The 23465-nt window shown below is 41.0% G+C and overlaps 1 protein-coding gene across 1 annotated transcript in view; it reads left to right on the top strand.

The window, feature by feature from the left end:
• Nucleotides 1-11956: 11956 nt before the first annotated feature.
• The window catches only part of TACR1 (tachykinin receptor 1), a 164008-nt gene continuing 152499 nt past the window's right edge, over nucleotides 11957-23465 (top strand). The window contains exon 1 of the mRNA XM_065927425.1: nucleotides 11957-12345. Within this exon, the coding sequence (XP_065783497.1) occupies nucleotides 11957-12345 (389 nt within the window). The remainder of the gene's footprint in view (nucleotides 12346-23465) is intronic.

Here is a 23465-nt window from a genome sequence, read left to right as displayed (position 1 = left end):
TGGCATTGCCCTATTTTTGGACTGGAATGAAAATTGACTTTTTCAGTCCTGTGGCCACTGCTGAGTTTTCCAAATTTGCTGACATATTGAGTGCAGCACTTTCACAGCATCATCTTTTAGGATTTGAAATAGCTGGAATTCCATCACCTCCACCAGCTTTGTTCATAGTGATGCTTCCTAAGACCCATTTGATTTCCCACTCCAAGATGTTTGTCTCTAGGTGAGTGATCACACCTTTGTAGTTATCTGGGTCATTATGACCTTTTTTATATAGTTCTGTGTACTCTTGCCACCTCTTCTTAACCTCTTATGCTTCTGTTAGGTCCTTACTTTTTCTGTCCTTCATTGTACCCATCTTTGCATGAAATATTCCCTTGTAACTCTAATTTTCTTGAGGTGATCTCTAGTCTTTCCCATTCTATTGTTTTCCTCTATTTATTTGCATTGTTCAGGTAGGAAGGCTTTCTTATCTCCCCTTGCTATTCTTCGAAATAAAGTAAAGCCTGGGGCTCTGTTGGGGGCTGAACTAAGATAACAATAGAATTGGTCAGAGCTTCCTCTAGCAGACAAGACTTTGTTGGGAGATCAGCCTGAAAACTTGGAGGAAGAACTGAAACAGGAATCTGAGCACTCAGATCTGAAAATAGAGGCAGTATCTGCCCCAGGCTGGTGTACCAGGGAGTCTCCCTGATGCTCAAAAGGCCTCAAGGAAATAGAAAGGATAAGGCAGGTCTCCCTGCCCCTGAGACGGGAAATGAAAGCCATGGGCTGGGAGAATGGAAGGCAGGCAGTCTCCCTGGTGGTATCACAGCAGAACTTTGACAGCCCAGTGGTGAGGGGAGGGGGTGGCTAACCCTAACCATAATCCCACAGCTTCTTTGATGACCTGGGTAACCAGTAAATGTCCACAGTTTAAATGCTTCAACCTGAGCCCTGGTAACATAAGAAACAAAACAGCAATCTATGCAAGGGAATCTAGCAGCCAAAAAAAATCGACAATTTAGTTAGACAATCAAAAAATAAGCTCAGGTAAGACAGCTGCTGAAGGAGTTACATAAACACTTGAATAAAACACTATAATAACAGTAAGTATCCATAAGGAGATTCAAGAAACTAAGCAAAAACATTTTGGCTAAGATATTCTGCATCTGTATTAAAAGACACAAGGGAAAGAAAATCAAGTACAAGAAATACATCTAAACACAAAACAGAAAAATAAAAAAGATAGAAACCATAAGAAAATTTTAAAGAAACTTTCAAAATCCCTTTAGAACTTAAAAAAAAAAAAAACAAAAAAAACACTTCAATCCACACAGGGCTGTAATGGAAATAAAAATTCACAAAACAATACTTACCCTTCCTTATCCTATGTGTTATGCATTCTGACATTCTCTATTTTGCTATTTCATTTTTTAAATTCTAGTTACCACCAAGAGGTGAGGCATTGTTTTTAAAACATTTTAAAACATTTGTAGAATGTAGAATACAGGAGACATAGCACCCCAACAATAAGAGTCCCAAAGGAGAAAAAAAGGACTAATGGAGAAGAAGTAATAGTTTCCAAAAATATTAGAAGAAAACTTTCATACTATGAAGAAAGGACTCATCTAGTTTCATACTGGATTTTAAATAACACACTCATTTAGTTCCAAAACTTGCTTAAATAGAAGACTGACCCAAAATACTTCATAAAAATACAGAGCATTGAGCCCAAACCCAGACCTACCAATCAGATTTTTCAGGGGGAAAATTATAATATGTACATTTAACAAGTAATTCAAGATATTCTTATCATCTGAGAATTTTGGATAACATTAGGCTTATTTTAAGTTCTCTAAACTCTAATGTGCATATGAATCGACTACAGTCTTATTAAAATGTCTACCTAGATTTTTAGTACTGTATTGATCCAGGAAGTTACGTTTTCAGGTAGCTTCTGGGTAACGTCAGTGCTTCTGTTTCTGGTATGATCACTAATATTTCTGGCCACAGTTAAAGATAAGCTGCTTCATGTTTCATTTTTTGATGTATAACACTGAGACTAAAACTGCTGCTACTGCTAAGTTGCTTCAGTCGTGTCCGACTCTGCGACCCCATAGTTGGCAGCCCACCAGGGTCCTCCGTCCCTGGGATTCTCCAGGCAAGAACACTGGAGTGGGTTGCCATTTCCTTCTCTGAGACTAAAACTGATACCATGATTAAAAAAAAAAAAAAAAAAAAAGGAAAAGGGGGGGGAAAGCTATACATCAGTCTCACTTAGCAAATAGATGCAAAAATGTTAAATAAGACATCAGCAAGTTGATTCCAGCAGTATATCAAAGGAACAATATAGTCTTGGCCAAGCAGAATATAGCCCTGGCCAAGCAGAATTTCCAAGCTGAGTTTGGAAAACTCAGCAGTGACCACAGGACTAGAAAAGGTCAGTTTTCATTCCAATCCCAAAGAAGGGCAATGCCAAAGAATTTTCAAACTACTGCACAATTGCACTCATCTCACATGCTAGCAAAGTAATGCTCAAAATTCTCCAAGCCAGGCTTCAACAGTATATGAATCATGAACTTCCAGATGTTCAAGCCAGATATAGAAAAGGCAGAGGAGCCAGAGATCAAATTGTCAACATCCATTGAATCATAGAAAGAGCAAGAGAATTCCAGAAAAATATCTACTTCTGCTTTACTGACTATGCCAAAGCCTTTGACTGTGTAATACCAGACAACCTTAGCAGCCTCCTGAGAAATCTGTATGCAAGTCAAGAAGCAACGGTTAGAACTGGACATGAAACAACAGACAGGTTCCAAATAGGAAAAGAAGTGCATCAAGGTTGTATATTGTCACCCTGCTTATTTAACTTATATGCACAGTACATCATGAGAAATGCTGGACTGGATGAAGCACAAGCTGGAATCAAGATTGCTGGGAGAAATACCAATAAGCTCAGATATGCAGATGACACTACCCTTATGGCAGAAAGTGAAGAGGAACTAAAGAGCCTCTTGATGAAGGTGAAAGAGGAGAGTGAAAAAGCTGGCTTAAAATTCAGCATTCAAAAACTAAGATCATGGCATCTGGTCCCATCACTCCATGGCAAATAGATGGAGAAACAATGAAAACAGTGAAAGACTTTATTTTGGGGGCTCCAAAATCACTGCAGTTGGTGATTGCAGCCATGAAATTAAAAGACACTTGCTCCTTGGAAGAAAATGCCTAGGCAACATATTAGAAAGGAGAGACATTACTTTGATGACAAAGGTCCATCTAGTCAAAGTCATGGTTTTTCCAGTAGTCATGTATGGATGTGAGAGCTGGACCGTAAAGAAAGCTGAGCACTGAAGAATTGATGCTTTTGAACTGTGGTGTTGGAGAAGACTCTTGAGAGTCCCTTCGACTGCAAGGAGATCCAACCAGTCCATCCTAAAGGAAATCAGTCCTGAATATTCACTGGAAAGACTAATGCTGAAGCTGAAACTCCAGTACTTTGGCCACCTGATGAGAAGAAATAATTCATTGGAAAAGACCCTGATGCTAGGAAAGACTGAAGGCAGGAGAAGAGGATGACAGAGGATGAGATGGTTGGATGGCATCACTGACTCAATGGACATGAGTTTCAGCAAGCTCTGGGAATTGTTGATGGACAGGAAAGCCTGGTGTGCTGCAGTCCATGGGGTTGCAAAAAGTCAAACATGACTGAGCGACTGATCTGAACTGAACTGAAGCAGAATTCATGTCAGAAAGGTTAGGGTAGGTCAGTGTTTGGGTCAGTGTTGGGAAATCTATCCAGTTAATCCACTGCACCAAGTTAGTGGAAAAAAAAAAAAAAAAGACAGATTTGTTTCAACAAATCCTGAAAAACGCATTTAAAAAAAGAAATTACAAGACATTCCAATGCAAATTTCAAGGCAAAGTAAAATAGAAGGAAGCTATTTAAACATAAAAGACTACTTAGCCAATTTAACAACAAATATCTTAAATGTTAAAAAATTAAAAACATTATAATTATCTTCAGAAACTGTATGAAAATACCTGTTATTACTGTTTTGAATTCAACTGTGTCTTCGAAGCAAAAGGAAATTCAATAAGACAAGCAAAAGTTAACGATGTGATTGAAAACTAAAGAAATTCAAGTGAAAAACACTAGAATGAACAAGAAATTCAGAAAGATGCCTAGGACATACACACAGACACATACAAACCAGTACATATATGCAGAAGTTAATAACTTTTCTTTAATCTAGGGCAAAAAAGGAAAATACTTTACATGGGAAAAAAGCACATGGAAATACACTTAATCAAAAGACTGGATCTATTGTAACCAAAATTACAAAACCTTTTTGAAAGGAATAAAGCAAGACTAGAAGAAATGGAAAGGCATGTCATGTTCTTCAAAGAAAAAATTTAAAATTAAAAAATGTCAATTTTGTCAAAATTAAGTAAATTCAAGGCGGTTCCAGTTAGAATACCAGTGTAGTTTATTTTGTTTGGAATCTTTTAAATTGGATTAAAAATACTACAATTTAAATATGATTCCCCCAAATAGATAAGAAAAGCAGGAAGTAAGCACTTATGTGAACTTGCCTTATTTTATTTCTGTTTTAGTCAGGGTAAGCTACTATATAAGGATGAGCAACAAATTAACCCCAAACCGTGGTGGGGTTTATTGGAAACTATTTTTTTTAATGGAGTATAATTGCTTTACAGTGCTGTGTTAGTTGTGTTGGTACATATGTACAGTGGAATATTAGCCATAAAAGGGACAAAATTGGGCCATTTGTAGTGATATGGATGAACCTAGAGTCTATCGTACATAAATCAGAAAGAGAAAAACAAATGTTGTGTATTAACATACATATATATGGAATCTAGAAAAATGGTTCTGATGAACCTAGTTTCAGGACAGGAACAGAGACACAGATGTAGAGAATGGACTTGCAAACCCTGACGGATTCTCAGGTGGCAGAGAGTTTAAGAATCCACCTGTCAGTGCAGGAGATGCAGGAGACGCGGGCTCGATCCTTGGGTCAGGAAGATCCCCTGGAGAAGGGAATGGTTACCAACTCCAGTATTCTTGTCTAGAGAATCCCAAGGACAGAGGAGCCTGGCGGGCTACAGTCCATGGGGTTCCATAGAGTCAGATGCAACTGAGCACGCATACACGGTGTATTAACACAACAAGAATTCACTTCTTGTTTATGCTACATGTCCAAAGTGATTTGGCAGGGGCCTGTGTTACACAGTAGTCCAGGAATTCCAGGTGATCAGGACTTGTCCTCGTGTAGCTGCATCATTTGGGACTTAGCAGGTGACACCATATGGAGAAGTCTCTCTCTCTCTTACTCTCTTTTTCTTTTACTGTCCCCTAAATGGCAGCCCACTCCAGTGTTCTTGCCTGGAGAAACCCAAGGACAGGGGAGCCTGCTGGGCTGCCGTCTGTGGGGTCGCACAGAGTCAGACACGACTGAAGCGACTTAGCAGCAGCAGCCTTCACATACTTCTATGTGTCAGCCTGAAAGTGATATATATCATTTCCACTAACAATCTATTGGCTGAATTAGTCATAAAGTAAAGTGATAAAGTTGCTCAGTCATGTCCGAATCTTTGTGACCCCATGGATTATACAGTCCATGGAATTCTGCAGGCCAGAATACTGGAGTGGGTTGCCATTCACTTCTCCAGGGGATCTTCCCAACCCAGGGATCGATCCCAGGTCGCACATTGCAGGTGGATTCCTTACCAGCTGAGCCACCAGGAAAGTCCGAATTAGTCATAAGGCTCTGCCTAATTGCAAGGGGACTAGGAAAACTATATTATATGTATATGAATTATATGTATAATGTTGCTCTAGGAATGCATAAATAGATCAGTGGGAAAGACTGGAGAATATAAATATTAAATCACATATATTCAAAAATTTATTCTGTGACAAGGATAGTTATTTAATTCACTAGGAAAATGGAGATGTGAAAATGAGCTTGCAATATGAAAAAGTATTTTACATAATATAAAATTAGAAACTACAGGTGAATTAAAGACCTAAATGTCACCAGAAAAAATATTTGAAACATTCATGACATAAAAAATGTTTATACATATAACATACAAGGAGCACTTAGGAAAAAAAAAATGACCAGAAAGCAATCCAACACAGAAAGGAAAAAAGGAATATGAATAGACAGTTTAGAGAAGGGAAAATCCACACAGCCAAAAAACATTAAAGACGTTCAAATTCTCTAGTAGTCAGAAAAATAAACACCATGTATTAACAAAGCTATCATACTTTGCATATTTCAGACTGACAAAACCCTTAATATATATTACTGTAGGTGATGTGGGAAAACAGTGATTTAGTCACTAGTGATATTAATAGTATTATATCCTTTTAGAATGCAATCTGGCAATATAAAATAGAAACACACAACACATATGCACATGTGCATATAAATGTAAATACAATCCATTACCTAACAATTCCACTTGGAGTTTATCCCATTGAAATAAAGTATTGAACTGCAAAGACGTAAAAATGTTTATTGTAGCCTTGTCTTAGTAGCTAAAACTGGAAGCAAAGTAAATTTTCATATAACTATAACTGTGAAGCATCCAAATAATGTTTTGAGTGAGAAAAATAAGATTCAAACAATAGTGAAATTCCTATATTGTATATTATGGATATTGTGTGAGGCGAACGTGATAACCACTACACTACGGAAACAAGACTATTATGGATATTGTGGTTTGTAGGTCTGTCTATATAGTATTAAAGGGCCTGGACTAATAAGAAAGAATTTATACTAGGTTGTAAGCAGAATTTTCTTTGAGCCTGATGGGTCTGTATTGTGTGTCAAAGAGGAAGTTGAGTAGAAAAGAAAAAATATCAACTCTTAGAGAGAATAAAAACATATATAGGATCTTATTGATACATTTTTGCAAAATTATTCCTTATTTGGGTAAGGGGCAATGCCAGAGAAAGTCACTGCTTAGAGGGTCTGTGTGTGTGTGTGTGTGTGCGTGTGTGTGTGTGTGTGTGTGAATTAAGCACACTTCTTGCTATTGTATGGCTGAGTCATTTTATTAACATGAAACTATCATGAACATGCTTTGTTTTTCCTGGGAAAGAAATTAGCAAGTCATACATAGGACATACTACATGCCATGAGGATCCAAGAACAGGAAGGAGCCACCCAAGCCAGCTTCACCCACTCTTTAGGGCCAGGAAGGCAAACCCTTGAAGGCCAGAAAATAAATGTAGGTGTTCTTCTAAGTGAGCTGCACCTATGAGACTTCAAGCAGAGCGACATGATTTGACATATGAAACATAAATGGTATATCATCCTCCCTTTCATCCTCATTCTCTTCTCGTCCTTAACATTCTTCAGGCTTATCCACAGAGGCGACTTTCTACCCTGTTCCCCAGCTCCCCTCATTGTCTAGGTTAGATACCTCCCTCTTCTCCAGGCTCAATACCTTTGCTCATCATAATATTGCCCGTTGTGTAGGTAACTGTCTCTTTTCTGTCACTAGACTGTAAATGTTTGTGAGGCTATGTCCATAGCACAGAAGTACCTGGTTCAAGGTGTCATCTTGCCCCACAAATGGAGGATTAATAGATAAATTCCTACTTTTTAGCTTATTTTAAATTGTTTCATATAACATTTATTATATACTTAGGGTTTATTCTCTTTCTTCCAAACTACCCACAACCATTGAGTAAAATTCCTTTAGAAAAAGGCAGCCTGCCTCCACCAGACAGGGAGAAAAAAGAAAAGATAGCTTTAAGACAGCTTGGGAGGAAAAATTAGAGGTGGAGACACATGCACATTCACACTCTGTCAACTCTGGGAGGTGGTGGAAGCAGCAATGACAGATCCAGAGTGGACAAGATGGTGCTCCCTTCCACAAAAAGGCTCTCATTTACTGCTTCTCTGAATAAGGGGGCACTGTTCTCTTCAAGGTATCACTAGAGTTTTCTTTTCAGGGTTTAAGGGCCCTTGGAGGACCAGACAGTGCATGATGAGACCCATGTAAACATGGAAATGTGAGAATGCAACAAAATCTGAGTTAACTAGCAGATTCCCCGAAATCATTTGATTTTAGCCCAGTATAAACCCATATAATACATTTCTGAACATTAAAGCCCTTCCTGGAGATATTTTGCTTGCTGGAAGGAGAGATATATCTGAAAGGAAATATCTGAAAAAGGAATTTTTTGGAAATTCTGAAGGAATCTGCAAAGGAATCTGAAAGGAAATATCTGAAAAAAAATCAGATATATCTGAAAGGAAAGATATACCCATTTGAATGGAGTGTTCCAAAGAATAGCAAGAAGAGATAAGAAAGCCTTCCTCAGTGATCAGTGCAAAGAAATAGAGAAAAACAATAAAATGGGAAAGACTAGAGGTCTCTTCAAGAAAGTTAGAGATACCAAGGGAGTATTATGCAAAGATGGGCTCAGTAACGGACAGAAATGTTATGGACCTAACAGAAGCAGAGCAGATTAAGAAGAGGTGGCAAGAATACACAGAAGAACTGTACAAAAAAGATCATGATCCAGATAACCATGATGGTGTAATCACTCATGTAGAGCCAGATATCCTGGAATGCAAAGTCAAGTGGGCCTAAGGAAGCATCACTATTAACAAAACTAGTAGAGGTGATGGAATTCCAGTTGAGCTATTTCAAATCCTAAAAGATTTGCACCTGTGAGAGTGCTGCACTCATTATACCAGCAAATTTGGAAAACTCAGCAGTGGCCACAGGACTGGAAAATGTCAGTTTTCATTTCAATCACGAAGAAAGGCAGTGGCAAAGAATGTTCAAACTATTGCACTCATCTCACACGCTAGATGTGAGAAGTTCAAAATTCTCCAAACCAGGCTTCAACAGTAGGTAAACCATGAACCTCCAGTTGTTCAGTCTGGATTTAGAAAAGGCAGAGGAACCAGAGATCAAATTGCCAACATTCGTTGGATCATCGAAAAAGCAAGAGCATTACAGAAAAACATCTACTTCTGCTTTATTGACTACACCAAAGCTTTCGGCTGTGTGGATCACAACAAACTGGAAAATTCTTCAAGAGATGGGAATACCAGACCACCTTACCTGCCTCCTGCAAAACCTGTATGCAGGTCAAGAAGCAACAGTTAGAACCAGACATGGAACAACAGACTGGTTTCAAGTCAGGAAAGGAGTACATCAAGGCTATATATTGTCACCTTGCTTACTCAACTTAAATGCAGGGTACATTATATGAAATGCTGGGCTGGATGAAGCACAAGTTGGAGTCAAGATTGTTGGGAGAGATATCAATAACCTCAGATATGCAGATGACACCACCCTTATGGCAGAAAGCAAAGAGGAACTAAAAAGCCACTTGATGAAAGTGAAAGAGGAGAGTGAGAAAGTTGGCTTAAAAGTTAACATTCAAAAAACTAAGATCATGGCATCCAGTCCCATCACTTCATGGCAGATAATTGGGGAAACAATGGAAGCAGTGAGAAACTTTATTTTTTGGGCTCCAAAATCACTGCAGGTGGTGACTGCAGCCATGAAATTAAAAGACGCTTGCTCTTTGGAAGAAAAGCTATGACCAAACTAGACAGCGTATTCATAAAAGCAAAGACATTACTTTTCCAACAAAGGTCCATTTAGTCAAATATATGGTTTTTCCAGTAGGCATGTATGGATGTGAGAGTTGGACTATAAAGAAAGCTGAGCACCAAAGAACTGATGCTTTTGAACTGTGGTGTTGGAGAAGACTCTTGAGAGTCCCTTGGACTGCAAGAAGACCAAACCAGTCAATCCTAAAGGAAATCAACTGTGAATATTCATTGGAAGGACTGATGCTGAAGCTGAAACTTCAATACTTTGGCCACCTAATGTGAAGAACTGACTCATTGTGAAAGACCCTGATGCTGGGAAAGATTGAAAGCAGGAGGAGAAGGGGATGACAGATGATGATGGATGGCATCACTGACTCAATGGACATGAGTTTGAGCAAATTGAGGGAGATAGTGAAGGAGAGGGAAGCCTGACCACGGGGTCGCAAAGAGTCCGACACGACTGAAGGACTGAACTGAACTGGAAGGAAAGATGCAGCCAGGCAGGACTAGTGCATAAAGGCCGGTCCCAGGGGAGTGCTGCCTTACTCACAAGCCGAGCTTCCGCACCCATCCAGGCCACATCCAGCAGGTCCGAGTCTCTGCAGTGAAAGGTGGGAGATCGGGCAGAGGGGCAGATGGACGCTAGAAAGGCTTGGAAGATTTAAGTGCCCGCGGAACCTCACCTCCCAAGCAGTCTGACTAAAACACTCTCCGAACCTTAGTCCATCTTGGTTTCTGCGAAATGAGTGGCACCTACTGGGGAGCCCTTCCTACCTCCGCTCTGGACCGTGTGCCAGCTCGGCCATTTGAAAGACCTTGGAATAGGAGACAAGGTCTTAAAGCCCGCCGGGGCTGCGTATGGAGTGGGGAGCGAAGACTGGCAGACCTGTCCTCAGTGTTTATGCAAACTCGGCAGCGGGGTTGGGGAGAGGAGGACGATCCCCAATGCTACTCGGGGATGGGCTCTGGGCCCGGGAGGCTCAGAGGCAGAGACTGCAGGTCGCTGGACCGCAAACACGAGACAGGGGCTGCTGGCAGAGAGCCCAGAGCTGCGCGTCTGGGAAACACACTAGTTAGCAGAGAGCTCAGTCCAGTCCCCACTGCTTGCGCAGGGGCCTCATCTGGAGAGCTTAGCTGGGCTTTTCACGGAGCAAGGGGCCAAGTTCCCAGGGGAGCTGAGGAAGATATTCTCCAAAGCTTAGAACCCATCACTGCCTCCCAGGGATTCGGTCTACTAGGGAAAGGAACTAAGTATTTGAGGAGTGTTTCGGGCTGGAGCGAGGTGGGGAGCGCAGCGTCGGCACCTTACTCCCACACACCGCCAACTCCAACCGCCAGAGGCAGGGGCCTCTGCAGAGTTACGGCAGCCTTCCCGCCCTCTTCGGTTGTTGGGTGTCCATCCCTGCAGCTCCTTCCCAAATCCTTCTTTCCCCCTTTGGTTCATCTGTGCTTCCAGCTGCGGACCCCATCTGGCGCAGTTACTCCAAGGCGACCTAGCTAGCGCCCCCTCCAGGAGTGGGTTGGGAGCACGCGCGGTTTGCAGACTCCCACAGCAGGTAGCAGCAAAAGGCTTGGTGGCTGCGATGGTGCAGTGAGCCGGTTGTCAACGGATAGAGCAGCTGCGGCCCTGTGAAAGAGGGCTGGCGAGTCCGCAGCCCAGGTACGGCCCCTTCTCGGTGACGTCACTACAGCCTGTTATAAAGACCCCGGGCGCAGCCTGCCAAGGTTCTGCTAACTCCCAAGCTGAGCAGGACTTGAGCCAAGAGGCGCCTGCAAAGCGGCAGGCGGCGGCGGCGGCAGCGGCAGCGGCGGCGGCGGTAATGAAAGCGGAGGAAAAAATCTCCAGCTGGACCCAGGGCCCCAGCATCCCGGCCATAGACTCTGACTTTTATAGGTCGTGCTGTGACTAACACCTCCCAGTCTTATCTTCGCCCCCCAAGTCCTCACGCAGCACAGGGCTTTGCCTTTCTCGCTGCAGGCAGGAAGAATAGCACTTGCAAGCAGCAGCAGGTGCAATAAGGTGGAGGGGTGTCTCCTGCTTCCTGGAACCGTGACCCGTGGAATTTCTTTCTCTGTTCCAGCTCAACGCAGGAGAGACGCTGTTTTGCAGATTACAGAACTCAAGCGCTTCCTGAAGCTTAAAAGTGGAGGAATTCAAAGCCAAGGATATACAGCACATCTAGAAGATTTTATTTGAGCGTCAAGTCTTCTGCTTGTAAGGAAAGGGTTCGCTCCAGAAAGAGCCTGCGAGCCCACCCGTCTGGGTTAAACAGGACTTTTTGACCTCAGGCGCTGGCTCAGGACCCTGCTGCAAAAGGGTCTGTGTGTGTATAGAGAGGAGGGCTTAATCGCTTAGCAGAAGAATGGATAACGTCCTCCCAGTGGACGCAGACCTCTTCCCAAACATCTCCACCAACATCTCGGAGCCTAACCAGTTTGTGCAGCCGGCCTGGCAAATTGTCCTTTGGGCAGCTGCCTACACAGTCATCGTGGTGACCTCCGTGGTGGGCAACGTGGTGGTGATGTGGATCATCTTGGCCCACAAGAGAATGAGGACAGTTACCAACTACTTCCTGGTGAACCTGGCCTTCGCAGAGGCCTCCATGGCTGCATTCAACACAGTGGTGAACTTCACCTACGCCGTCCACAACGAGTGGTACTATGGCCTGTTCTACTGCAAATTCCACAACTTCTTCCCCATTGCTGCTGTCTTTGCCAGTATTTACTCCATGACGGCTGTGGCCTTCGATAGGTGAGCTTGACCTTTGTGGAAAAAGGGAAAAAGTATTTGAAAGGAAGGTAGCATTGCTATGGAGCTTCAGGGTTGAACAGTGCATGATTCAAGGTGGAGATTGACCACTTGTATCCTGGATTTGTACTGACAGCTAGCTGAGTCAGTTGTTGATGGGGGATTTTAATCTTATCTTATGCTTTTCTCTTTTCTTTTCTACTCCTTTTCACTGGTCACCTGTCTCCTTTCCATTACATGTACATATGTGTGTACAACCACTCAGTCATGTCTGACTCTTTGCAACCCCATGGACTGTAGCCCGCCAGGCCCCTCTGTCCACAGGGTTTTCCAGGCAAGAATACTGGAGTGGGTTGCCATTCTCTTCTCCATCTTTCCCACATAGGGATTGAACTTGCATCTCCTGCATTGGCAGGTAGATTCTTTACTACTGAGTCTCCTGGAAACACACCCCCCCCTGCCCTTTTTCCTTCATTTAACTCTTTTTTTCCCCTTCTCCACTCATCTCCCTGACAGTTTTCCTTTCAACTCCTGCTTTGCTTCTTTCCATATATTCCTCCTCTCTCTGCCTCTACAGCCTGAAAGGGGTCCCCAGGGTGTAGCCAAGGGCCTGGCCCTGACCAGGGCACTCTGAGTCTCTGCAGGTCTGCGCTTCTGCCGAGCAGCCTCTTGATGCTGTCCAGTTTTGAGTACCTGTAGGCAAAATTCCTCATTTTCACTTTTTTCCTGAAGATTCAGGGGCTTTCTGCTCCCATCACCCCTCTAATACTATTTGGATGTTAAGAGCATTCCATTAGGATCATAAAATGCAGAATTTTAATTAAGGTCTGTGTATGCTGCTAGGAGTTCTCATTCAGGAGTGAGAGGCAGCTATGTTGTTCTTAAGGAACTCCACATATAGGATCCAGGAGTTTTTCAAAATTTCTCTTGCTATGTAAGGCCAATGTTTCTAGACTGTCTGTATCCATAGAGAAACATGCTTGGCAAAGGCAATCAAAGGCAATTGAGAGCTCTTTCCTGCATCCAACAGGCTAGGGTTCCAGAAGCTGATTAATAGTGAAAATGTTGGCATTTTCAAACGGGTCCTAAGGTGGCATGATGGAAAACTAATTATTAGAGCATAGCTCTATTTGTATTGACTTTTTGTGAGTGCCCTAGGTCTCTAATGTGTATATCTGTGGGTTCACAAGTGTTAAATGCTTACCGAGGATGTGGAGGTATGTTTAAAACACCTGCCGCTGTGATTTTGAAATGGGTCCTTCTGATGGTCTTGCTGAAATACATATATATGAGAAACACAAAGAAGAAGCTAAGAGAAAAGCTTCAAAAAAATTTTCCCCAAATTATTGAACTCTTTTGCATAAAATTTGTAATTGATTTAAGGAGGTTCTATAGCCAAACCTCTTTTTAAATCAGAGAAAACTGTTTCTTTTACAGTGATATCTAAATGCTGATTTTTAAGTTCCCTTTATGCAACTCTTATGTGCTTAATATGTAATGTGTAAAATAAATTATGGTGAGTCAATTTATATTTTAAATGTAGAAGAGAAACCAATTACTCAAAGTGATACTGAAATGAATTGTCTTGAGAATTTCTCTCTTATGCTACTCTGGTTTTTAGATATTTGTTTTGCTGGATGTCAGGTACACCTGTAAGTCTTTCTGCAGTGACTTGCTCCTTTAACTTCTCAGCCCCCTTAAATTTAGAAAACTCACAGCGTGATGTATAACTGATTTTATGTGCAGTGAAGCCTGATGCCATTTCAGCTTTACACATGCTATCTTGATTATCCCTAACTTAGAGGGAAAGTTGATATTTTTACTTCATTGGATACTTGTGAGCTCAAGAGAGACCTGACGGTCAGTGTGAGCCCAAGCGAATGCTGATGGAGCCCCAACGGACAGCTCTCCTTGCTTAGGCTGATACAGAAATGACATGTTCCAAGCACCTCTCTTTCTCTTTGCGCTTAGAAGGTGAGGAGTAGGATTCAGGGTCAAAGTCTTCACAGTGGGTTGTGAAAGGAGCCAGATTTTGGCTGCCTTGACTCTGACACCTCAGGCTCTGCTGTTTGTCTCCAGGCAAACCACACACAGGACCCTGACCCGCTGTGACACCCTTAGTAAAATCAAAAGATCTCTGGTGTCAGAGCTGAGGGAAATGACAACAAAAAAATGCCACTTGTGCCTGATGTGCAGGTTATCAGGCATGCTCAGGGTTAGAGTTCAAGTACAGTCAGGGATGCTGCCTCAAGGCTGTGTCTCTAGGTTCTCCAATGCTCCTTCTTGTTTTTCCTTTTCTGCTCGTGAGCAGAGTGAATTAATCCCCTTAGGCCCTGCAATGAATCTAGCTCTCCTACAGGCATGGTCATCCATTCTTTCCCTAGATTGTTTTAGAAAGGAAGAGGCTTCCAGCTCTCTCCATATGAATGATCTCTTCTTTACTCTGCCATGGCAATGCCGACCTGGAGGAAATGTTAAATTACCTTTTTGTATGCTCCTTGCATTTTTAACAGATAATCTTTGAATTATCTTAAAAAATAAAAGCAACATGGTTTTCCTCATTATAAAATTAAACTTCGTTCATGAAGAACATAGACACAAAAATACAAATCACCCACTACTCCACCATGCAAAAGTAACACCTGTTAACCTTTGAATTTCTCTTTTTATGACTATTTCACTACATTACTGAAGTAAGATTCTAGGTGATTTGGTGGGTTATTTTTTTCCATTGATATTAGTGGAAAACATTAATAATATTTTCTCATGTTATTAAAACTCTTCAGTAACATAATGGTAGTAGTTTCCTATTAATATTATTCCATTATATGAATATGCTATTATTACTTTAACCATCTCCCTACTGTTGAGAATCTACTAATTCTGTATGATAATTTTATTTTGTTTTCTTGATTGTTTCCTTAGGGTAGATTCCCAGAAATAAAATTATTGGGCCAAATGAAATGAAATTTTAAAGAATGCTTCTTCCTAATTTTAAAGGATTCTAAACCCTGGGCAGAGCATGGAACATGTCTTTTCTGTTTTGTTTACTTTATCTCCTCAGAACGAAGAAGAGTGCTTGGTACTTAACAGTCACTACATGCTTATTGATTAAATGAATGAACAAATAAAATAATACATGCTCCTATAGAAACATTTGGAAGAACATTATCAATGGCATGCTCAGGGCTTATAATTATGTTCAAGGTAGAGTTAAGAATAAGGTCTCAAGGCTGTATTTCCAAGACCTCCATTTTAAAAAATGTAAAAATCTACCATTCCACTACAGAAAACTGGATAAAGATCTGGAATGCTAGCTTATGCTTACTTTTTCTCTGTTACTTATGCCACACAGAGTCACTCATATTTAATCTACATTTTGGATTGTAATAAAAACAGTTTCAATGGTTGTTTTATTGTGTGTTTTGTTTTGTTTCATTTTCCAAATCATGAAGTAGTTTTCAAAATGATTTTTAAAGGATGCATTATATTGCGTAGCTATAATCATTTATTTCATCATTCCTCTATTTTTAGATGTATATTGTTTCTATTTTTAATGATTACAAGTAACTGTGAAATTAATATCCTTGACAGAAATCTGAGAGCATCCCTTGTTCTTTTCATAGAATAAACTCCTTAAAATTGAATAGCTGGGTCAAACTATCTTGGTAAACTTTGCCAAATTTCCTTCTAGAAACAAAGTGTAGGCAGAGAAAAAGACTTCAGCTGCAGATTGTAGAACTAATTTGAATGTTTCCTGTAAACTTTCCATAGAGTGAAGGGAGAGAGTCAGAGAGAGATAATGAGATTCCCTTCAGAAGGAATACACATTTACTGAAGGCAATGGCTATCTAGAATTTTTTAAGGTTGCAGAGACAAATATACTAAATAATATTAGGTTTACTAATTAAACTCCACCAAATACCAAGGATTTTTCTTTTTAAAAATCTGTAATTTCTCCCACTCAAAACAAAATTTTAAAACTCCTTCATATTTTAAAAACTAAAAGGTATGTGTGTGACGTTTCATGAAATTAGAAGTTGGAAGACCCTGAGAGATGACACTTTCATTTCTTAGGAGCCAGTCTTGATGACTGGTTCCAGTTCTTTGGAGCAGCATCTAAGAAGAGGGGAGGGGGGACCAATCCTTAAGCCACACAAGAGGGGCAATAGAAGCAAACGGGAGCCTGACTTGGAACCTAGCTCACAGCAGCCAGAGGCTCAGAAAAGGGCTGGTCTGATAACACTGTTTCTTTACCTGTCAGGGGCTGTTATAACTTCAGCGAATGAAAGGTAAATGTTGCTTACTTCTCAGACTGGGTCTAAACAGATATATTGTATTTGAGTGAAAGAAAACATCCAAATGATGATGGTCTCTGGACAATATGAAATTTGTTCAGGACCAAAAAATAGTTCCTCATTTGAAGGTAAAAGAGGGAATGAATTCTCTGAGGGATTAAAAGAGGAACCAAGACATAACAAAGCTCTGCTTACTGATTCCCTGGTATCCATCCCACTCTGTCCCAGTCATACTCAGCTGCTAGTCTAAATAGCCTGCTTCCCAAGTCTCTGCTAGATCTGCAGTCTGTTCTTGAACTTCACCTTGTTGACAGACTTGGATCCCATTGTATATCTCAGGGCAGTCCTTCTCCATCACATTTGGAGCAAGTCTTAGATCCCAAGATCCTTTCCGCTAATTTAGATAGATCTTACAGTCCATGACTAAGCACCCAGGTGTTGCTGAGAATGTTCATTCACTAGAAGCTCATCCATGGTAACTGACCCCATCTTTTCAAATGAATCTTGAATATAAGGGTTGATACAGATCTTTTTGAGTTTTTCGCATCTTGGATGAATCATTTTGGCTGCAGGACCTTTCCTGGAGAGGTCTACTGCCCACCTACTCTGGAGTTCCCCCACTGCACTTGCCACATCCTCTCCCAACTCATAGGCGCCCCCAGGGTCCTGGATGGTCAAAGCTCTTGTTTGGTGGTGTTGGGGGGTTGGCTGTCAGAAACATATATGGGTTCAACTGGGGGAAAATAAAGAGTAATTTTCAATGTAAAAGCACGTCATAGGACCAAAAGACTTGACTACTATTACTGTTGTTCAATTAGAAAACAGTAGAATAAGGATCATGAGGGAGAAACACTCACTGTTAAACTGGGCAAAGATCTCCAGTCCATCAAGGGATGGTGCCACCAGGTACGTGGTGCCTGAATCAGGGCCTCAAGCTTTCCCTCAAAGGGCTTATGATACAGGATGATTCAAACGTAACTATAACATAAGGTGTTATATGATATGTTTCATAAGTATTGTACAAATTCTATAGGACTGAAGAGGCAAGAGGTAATTTAGCAGTGATGATCAAGGAATGCTTCAAAAGGTGGTAGCTGATTTGGGCCTTGAAGATTGGATAAGATTTGTAAAGAAGATGATAAAGAAAGGTGATATTCTAGGTAAAACAAACTATACAATAGCAATATGGAAATAAAAAGTTGCTAAGTATTTGGGGAGAATGACAGGCTGACTCAATTTGGGTGAATTCACAGGTGAATCAAGGAGTTGGTCAGAAGAAAATGAATATAGTTTTTGTTGGATTTTATGTGAAAATATAATGATTAGTCTGAAATGCCCAACAAGCAAATTGAGAGGTGGGGCTAGAGAATAGGAACCTAGGGAAACAAAATCTACATTTAGGAATTTTCTAAACAGATGGCTTATTGGAAATTTGAAAGTAGAGAATATCTCTTTTACCTATATACGTATTTCCAGAAAAGAAGCCAAAGATTCATGGAAATGTTCTACCAGGTATTAGAAAGGAAAAAAAAAAAAAAAAAGAAACAGAGAGTTAGTGGAATAATCAGGATATATGGAGTGACAAAAATTAAGAGATGAATTATGATGGGTTATATTAATTATAGTGTCATTAGAATCCAAGGATGATGACATTAGTTTTGGCAATTAGAGAACATTGGCTAGCTGTTAGAGACAGTGTCAGCACAGTATGATGGAGGGTGGTGGGGAGGGATAATTAGATGCAATGAGGGAAATGGCCATTTCATCCATTTGTCCATTCAGCAAAGCTTTATTGAGCACTTACTATGTACCAGACGCTAATGCAGTAAGATATTGCCTTTGCCTTTCTGCTCTCAATCTTCAACTATCAACACAGTTACGAACACCATTATAACCCAATGCAATTAGTACCATGCAGAGGGAGTTTGGAGATAAAGAAAAGGTCTACCCTTGGAAATGTGGGAAAGACAGAGTAAAATAAAGAAAAGAAAGAAGAAGGGAAGAGCAAATAAACAGCAAAGTACAGAGAAAACAATGTGAAGTTTGGGTTTTTAAAATAAACTTCAAGAGCATTGGATTGGGGATTATCATAATGATTTATTCATGTTTGTCACCTGGAAAATAGAAAGAGGATTTTATATTAATACAATTTATAATGATACCTTATGATTCGTTTTCTCCAATACACTGTCTCATCTAAGCCTCAATACCAATGGGGATTTTGTTTCCACTTTGGATAGACTATTAGCAACAATTTCTTTTAGCATCATCCTCATACTTGCCACTCCCTAGAAACTTGGAGATCCATGCAATTTGCATTCATGTGCCTTAGACATCTGCCTGTACGCTCCTGCTCAAGGTGGCTTTTGAATTCTATATAGTCTAAGGAAAGTGATATAAGAGTCCTACTGTTTCAGAGAGGATGCTAGAGCCCTTTCGACAAATTTTCACTCAAATAATAATTCAACCCGACAACCTTCTAGACAGCATCATTGTAAGAGGATCAAATTCTGCTTAAATATTTTACTCAAGTTGTCTCAATTGTTAAATTCATTTGAATCATTATAAAATCATTCTTTTTGTTGAAGGAATAATGACCCTGATTTGGGGCTGCTCTTACTAATAATATGCCTCTTCCATGTGGCCATCTCTCTGATAGATCCATCCTGAAGCTTCTTTATTTTGGTTAACTGTCCTTAGTTCTTTCATCTTTGCATCCTCATTAGTCTCTACTTGCTATTCCCATTTGCTCAAGTCAAAGTCGCTCAGTCGTGTCCTACTCTTTGTGACCCCACGGACTATACAATCCATGGAATTCTCCAGGCCAGAATACTGCGGTGGGTAGCCTTTCCCTTCTCCAGGGGATCTTCCCAACCCAGGGATCAAACCCAGGTCTCCCACATTGCAGGTGGATTCTTTACCAGTTGAACCATCAGGGAAGCCCAGTGGTCCTTTTAACTGAGAGTTTAAATAATGCCCAGAACTGAGCATTACCCTATTACCATTACTTTGTTCAGATCCACCTGCTATAGGGCTGGTGTACTACCTCTTGACTTTGTCGTCTTAGACTTAGTTCAGGTGCTCCCTCCACTAAGAAGCTGACCTTAATCTGCAGGTCTAGTGAGGTGTCCTTGTGTATTTCTGTCATTCATGCAGGATATTTGTATATTGTTTATGCAACTCTCTATAACTGGTTGATCTTTCCCACACCCTCCCACCCACTAAATTGCAAGCACCATGAAAGCAGGAATGCTTATCTGGTTTCCTGTTACCTGGCACAGAATAGGAACCTATTAAAGTGTGGATATAGTGGTTGATATGACTGTACTTCTCTTCTGCACACACCAACCAAAATCTGAAAACCAGACATCAGACTTCAAAGCACACCTATCATCCTATCTATGCCTTGAAGCAAAAGAAAAAGTCAGACCAAATTTCTGTCTACCATGATGTTTTGCTACAAAATAGAAAACTTTTTATTTCAAACCCCTGTTCAAGAATAACTACATGTTCTGATTCCCCTGTCTCTTCCAGACTTCACTTGACTGGTCCCTACTGGATTCCCAACCCACACTCTATCCCCAACAGGTATTATACTCCAGAAGAATATCTTTGGTTTAGAGAGGTGTTTATCCTTTCTGTTGCTGCTGCTGCTAAGTCATGTTCAGTCGTGTCCAACTCTGTGCAACCCCATAGACGGCAGCCCAACAGACTCCTCTGTCCCTGGGATTCTCCAGGCAAGAATACTGGAGTGGGTTGCCATTTCCTTCTCCTGTTCATGAAAGTGAAAAGTGAAAGTGAAGTCGCTCAGTCATGTCCAACTCTTAGCAACCACATGGACTGTAGCCTACCAGGCTTCTCCGTCCATGGAATTCTCCAGGCAAGAGTACTGGAGTGGGGTGCCATCACCTTCTCCAGTTTATCCTTTCTACCTTGGTGTTTATCCTTTCTCCCTTAGCTCCAATCTGTCAAGGCATACTGAAAACTCTGAGATATTTCATGGACCCTTCTGTGGTCCAACTATTGCAATCCCACTGGCTTTTTCTTCAACACCTTTGCTAGCAAGAGGAAGTGAACTCTCTGCTTTACTAATCTTTCCTGAAGCAGGACCAGCAAAATCTGTCCTCCATCCAGCCCTCCAAGTCCTATATCTACAGTATTTGTTGAACACCTAGACTATACCATATTAAAATACCATCACATAAGCAGGAAAATTTCAGCAGAGTGGCCTGAGAAAGTTATAGACCTTGAGGACAGACTGGGAAACTGACTTACTTTAGAACCTGATTTGCCACCTTTAGGAGTTGTGTTTCCAACTTTCAGAAGGAGAAATCTGAGGCTCTATGGATAAGGAAACCTAGGGATGAAAAGACGCTTTAATGACAGCTGTGTGACATAAACCTCAGTGTGAGTGTTAATGTGTGAAGTGCCCATTTAATATTCGGGAATCCCCGTGGAGCGCGTCTCATGTCTTTCGCATGTGAGTGTCTTTCAGTAACCTCACATCTGACTTTTGATAATGGAGTTCAGGGCAGGAGAGGTTCCAGCAGTGGTTCTACACTTAATAACTTTGTGAATATGGGCAAGATACTTAGCCTCTCTGGGCCTCAATCTTCCCACCTGATAAAAAAAAAGGGATATTAATAAAAGTTACCCTGTGGGGTATTGTGGCAAGGAGAGAGCGAAAAGGAAAGGAATGGAACTGCATGAAAACTTCCTAATCTGCAGTCTCTAATAGCCCATGACCCACCATTATTCTGTCACAGCATCCCTTGGATGCTTCTACATCAGGTGTAACAGCAGCAAGGTGAAACATTTATATCCTTCCCCTCTACCCCCATAAATGTAAACTATAAAATACTTCTAATTGAGTCAGCAAACCTGTTTCCAAATGCCATACAGCATCCTTCCCATCTTTGAAGATACACATACTCTTCACCAGAAGCCAAGTATTTGGATATTATATACAGCTGACTCTTGAACGACAGGAGTTTGAATTGCATGGGTCCATTGATACCCAAATTTTTTCAATAGTAAATAATATAGTTCTACACAGTCAGCAATTGGTTGAATCCACAAATATGAGGGAATAGAGGGCAGGCTATAAATAGTACTGTGGATTTTCAAGGGTTGGTGCCTCTAATCCCTGCATTGTTCAATAGTCAACTGTGTTATAGCCCCAAAAAACCAAATCATTTTCTTTTATACCATCTCCAAAATTACATGTCATGTCCCACATCCTACATGTCCCAAAGACACCACCCTCATGTTAAGCTTCATTTGTGTGTTTTATGTTTGAGGGAGAATTTGGTCATAGAAAAAAACGTAAACTTGCTGCACGTGTTTTCACTGATATTCAATCTGTTAAAGTTGTGTTTCTTTCGCCTTTGAACACTTCTCAATCTTGGAAGTTTTGTGATAAATCTAGTTTGCGTGTGTTAAATATCAACTTTCTCTTGTCCTGTGACTGATGCTCCATTTGGTGTTTTTCTGTTGCTAAGTCCTGTTTGACTCTCCGCAACCACATAACTGCAGCAAGTCAGGCTTCCCGGTTTTTCTCCTGGAGCTTGCTCAAACTCATGTCCATTGAATCAGTGACACCATCCAACCATCTCATTCTCTGTCGTCCCTTCTCCTTTTGTTCCCGATCTTTCCCAGCATCAGGGTCTTTTCCAATGAGTCGGTTCTTCACATCAGGTGGCCAAAGTACTGGAGCTTCAGCACCAGTTCTTCCAATGAATATTCAGGGATAATTTCCTTTAGGATAGACTGGTTTAATCTCCTTGCTATACAAGGGACTCTCAAGAGTCCTCTCTAGTATCACAGCTGGAAACCATCAATTCCTCAGTGCTCAGCCTTCCTTCTGGCCCAACTCCCATCTCTGTACATGATAACTGGTAAAACCATAGCTTTGACTATAGGGAATGTTTTTTGGCAAAGTAATATCTCCGCTTTCAAATATGCTGTCTAGGTTTGTCATAGTTTTTCTTCCAAGGAGCCAGCGTCTTTTTAAAATTTTGTGGCTGCAGTCACCATCCACGTTGATTTTGGAGGCCAAGAATGTGAAATCTGACACTGTTTCCACTATCTATTTGCTATCTATCTATTTGCTATCTATTTCCCTATCTATTTGCTATGAAGTGGTAGGACCAGATGTCATGGTCTTCATTTTTTTTTTTTTTTTTAAATTATTTTATTAGTTGGAGGCCAATCACTTTACAACATTTCAGTGGGTTTTGTCATACATTGACATGAATCAGCCATATAGTTACACGTATTCCCCATCCCGATCCCCCCTCCCACCTCCCTCCCCACCCGACTCCTCAGGGTCCTCCCAGCCCACCAGGCCCGAGCACCTGACTCATGTATCCCACCTGGGCTGGTGGTCCGTTTCACCATAGATAATATACATGCTGTTCTTTCAAAACATCCCACCCTCCCCTTCTCCCACAGAGTTCAAAAGTCTGTTCTGTACTTCTGTGTCTCTTTTTCTGTTTTGCATATAGGGTTATCGCCACCATCTATCTAAATTCCGTATATATGTGTTAGTATACTGTAATGTTCTTTATCTTTCTGGCTTACTTCACTCTGTATAATGGGCTCCAGTTTCATCCATCTCATTAGAACTGATTCAAATGAATTCTTTTTAACGGCTGAGTAATATTCCATGGTGTATATGTACCACAGCTTCCTTATCCATTCATCTGCTGATGGGCATCTGGGTTGCTTCCATGTCCTGGCTGTTATAAACAGTGCTGCGATGAACACTGGGGTGCATGTGTCTCTTTCAGATTTGGATTCTTCAGTGTGTATGCCCAGAAGTGG

Source organism: Muntiacus reevesi, chromosome 3 (genome assembly GCF_963930625.1).
Source record: "Muntiacus reevesi chromosome 3, mMunRee1.1, whole genome shotgun sequence".
Taxonomy (NCBI): domain Eukaryota; kingdom Metazoa; phylum Chordata; class Mammalia; order Artiodactyla; family Cervidae; genus Muntiacus; species Muntiacus reevesi.
This window is presented reverse-complemented; position numbering and strand designations above follow the sequence as displayed.